The 3,555-nt window shown below is 29.7% G+C and overlaps 1 protein-coding gene across 1 annotated transcript in view; it reads left to right on the forward strand.

Annotated features, from left to right (window-relative positions):
- The window catches only part of LOC110092708 (asparagine--tRNA ligase, chloroplastic/mitochondrial), a gene marked incomplete in the record, with an annotated part of 43,166 nt that extends 40,131 nt beyond the window's left edge, over positions 1–3,035 (forward strand). The window contains 1 exon segment of the mRNA XM_020817365.2: positions 2,685–3,035. Within this exon segment, the coding sequence (XP_020673024.1) occupies positions 2,685–2,800 (116 nt within the window).
- Positions 3,036–3,555: the final 520 nt, after the last annotated feature.

The following is a 3,555-nucleotide window of genomic DNA, read 5'->3' on the forward strand; positions in this document are numbered from 1 at the left end:
TATCATATGCTTTTTCTAAATCAATAAATATCATATGTAGATCCTCCTTATTTTCTCGATATTTCTCCATCAAATCTCTTAATAAATGTATGACTTCCATAGTAAGCCGTGAAATTCCTTCATCTCCTAATCATTTCCACACCTCTATTGGAATATCATCAGGTCCAACAGCTTTTCCACCCTTCATTTTCTTTAAAGTCTCTCTAACTTCAGTTTTACTAATACGCCGATAAAAATATAAATCTTTATTTTCATCTAGGGTGCTAAGGTCACTATAGTCAATCTTATTTTAACAATCTAATTAAAAAGTTTAGCAAAATATCTCATCCACCTTTGTTGAATATCATCTTCTAAGAAAAGTATTTTTTGCTCATACACTTCACTTGAACTAAATCCTTACTACTCTTATCTCTTTGTTTGGCTAACTTATACATACATCATTCACCCTCCTTTGTATCTAATTTATTATATAAATCATTAAGAGCTAAGCTTTTTGCATTGCAAATAGCTTTCTTATATTTCTTATGAGCCTCTTTATAGCTTTCCCAACGATCAGAATATTTACATCTAAACCAATTTTTACAACAATTCTTCTTATTTTTTATCTTTTCTTGCACATTTGGATTCCACCATCAACTATTTTTACTATTATGAGTTTTTCCTTTCGAAACATAAAGCACATCTTTTGCAATATTCAAATAAGGCTATCTTATGTATGGATCAAAAGTCAAACGGTATTGAGAGATCCTTATAGTATTAATTAATGGTTGCTGCCGTAGTCCCATTTCAATTTTGAATCATTATCCCATTCAGTTCGACTGTTTTCAGCATTTAATAATCTAATTCTGATAGCATTTCCTGCACCTTAATTTATCTTTTCATTTGTCATCTATTTGTTAAGCTTTTCAAGAATTTGGCTGACCTTGTAGGCCCATGCAATGAAGCTGGAAGCAACGCCAATATATCTAATATCGTTTGATTTTAGCTTGGAAGTGCTGTGATGAAACATGCTTGAATACTTCATTTTCTATTTCTGGTGTAGGCCTCATTTCATTGCATGACTTTATAAATCACGTTTCAATAAAAGATGTAGGATATCTATCATTGGTTGGATGTAGTTAGATACATACATTGGCTTTAAACTCTACAAAATTTCCCAAAATGCATTAAAAATAATGACTAAATTTCCAAATAGCCCCCCACTATTCATATATGATCATTTTATTTTCAGAGTATAACGTTGTTTTAATTTAGTCTCTCGACTATACAAAATTGATCCAAAATTATACATTTGGGACTAAACGGATCAATTTTATATCACAATTAAAACATGAGGGATTATTTTGGATCAATTTTGTACAGTCAAGGGACTAAATTAGGGCAACTTAATATTCTAAGACTAAATTGGTCATACACGAATAATTTGGAGTTTATTTTGGGATTTTTTTGTAAATAATAATATCATTTTCATATTTAAAATTAGTGAAAAGGAAATCTTAGATTTTCTAAAGCATGTTTTCTATTTACATCAAACCATATGATCCTTTAGGGAAGTTTTGGTGTTTTACTTTTGGAGTTGAGTTGCTTCATCATATCAAGATATGCCGCAAACAAACCTACAAGATACTGCTTCTATTAGAGAACCGTAACATTGTCTGGTCACAGCAATAAGACAATAAGACATCAATAAACAGCTCACTTTGGTTGATGGGCGATGCAGAATTCTGTACATTTGGGTATCCATTAACCATGTTTTCATGTGTAGGTTTCTATAGATATTGAACAATTTAACCATTTATCATGACAAATGCAGTTGAACTTGAAACATTAGTGCTCAAGATCTATTCATTATGGCATCCTTTTTTTTTTTTTAGGGTGATTACTATGATCATTTTAACTTGGGAAATTCTTAGCACCTATTCCAGATGCTTATTTGATGCTTTTAGGGTTCATTTAGAGTGGTTTTTTCATGATCTTGTTTTTTAGAAAGCTGTTAGTGTTATCTGGCTTTATTATTATTATTATTATTATTATTGGGTCACATTTTTAGAAATTTTTGTGGTGAAAAACAGTATTTTACAACGAGATCGGCTAATGTGTTAGCTGGAAGAAAGTTGACGTCCGACTTAGGCTTCGTTTGGGATAACATTCTTACTGTTTTTTGAAACAATTTTCTAGTGCAAAAATTTCTTGAACTAAAAAATTTCTAGTTCAAAAAAAATTTGTACTAAAAAGTCATTTTAAAAAGCTGTCCCAAGCGAAATCTTAGTATTTGTTTGGGTTAGCTTTTTCACCATTTTGTTTTTCAGACTAATATCATACCTCTATTTGGCTTTTATGTTCTTGTTAATTTTCAAATATTTATATGATGGGAAGTTACTTATAACAACCTGATATGCTAGTGTGTTTTTATTATTTATAATACTCACAATAAATTAAAAAAAAAGTTATTTTTCGCCGCAGCTTCTCTATAACTAATGTTACAAAAAGCTGCAGCAACCCAAAACAAATCCTTATTCAAAAGAAAAATAAAGTATAATACTCATAATAACTCTTTTAAAAAAATTCCCATATCAAATATGATTCCTTGCAATGGCGACTTATTAGAAATGAGAATTCCATTATACTTGAGAAGCTTCACTGAATGCCTTTGAATTTAAATCTCATGTTCTTGCCCTCTTCAGTTCCTCATGCAGGCTTTGGATTAGGGTTCGAACGACTGGTACAGTTTGCCACTGGGATGGAGAACATAAGGGATGTGATTCCATTTCCTCGGACGCCTGGTTCTGCTGAATTTTAATGCGCGGTATGAAGATCCCAACAACTTGTAATCTTTTTAATTTTTTTTCCTCCACAAATTCTTCTGAAATTTAGAGGGCATTTGTGATTGTGTAAATTTCTGTTTTGCATTTCAGTTGAGAAAATTATCTTGTCTGCTTCTTCATTTTATTAAGAGTATTTTATTACAATAAAGTATTTGTAGAAAGAAGCCCATTATTGTCTATTTGAATAGAATCATTTGAGTGCTTATTTCATGATCTTGATTTGATAATTACTTCAATTGAACTTAAATTAAGGTCCGGTTGGAATGGTTATAATTTTTTATAGGAATTTTTACATACATAACACCTAAAATCATTGTTATTTTATATCTAACACTTAAAATCATTGTTATTATATATCTAACGCCTAAACTATCATATTTACTTATATACCATCTAAAACCCTCATTTTTCATCTATTCTAATAATCCGGAGTCATATTTCAGATATTAGGAATGTTGTTTATGTGGTATATAAGTAAATATGGTAGTTTAGGTGTTAGATATGTAATAACAATAATTTTAAGTGTTATGTATGTAAAAATCTCATTCTCTTTTTTATAAAGAGGATTGTAAAATTGTTGTAGAGGAATTAGTTTTTTTTTTAATTGTTGTAGAAAAAATGGCTTTTTTTAAAGCTGTTGTAGAAAAAAAATTATTTAAAATATTGAAAAAGGAGGGATCAAATAAAAATTATGAATATGATCTAAAAGTAAACCATTGACAAAGTTGTC

The sequence above is a fragment of the Dendrobium catenatum genome, unplaced genomic scaffold, assembly GCF_001605985.2.
Source record: "Dendrobium catenatum unplaced genomic scaffold, ASM160598v2 fragScaff_scaffold_612, whole genome shotgun sequence".
Lineage (NCBI taxonomy): Eukaryota > Viridiplantae > Streptophyta > Magnoliopsida > Asparagales > Orchidaceae > Dendrobium > Dendrobium catenatum.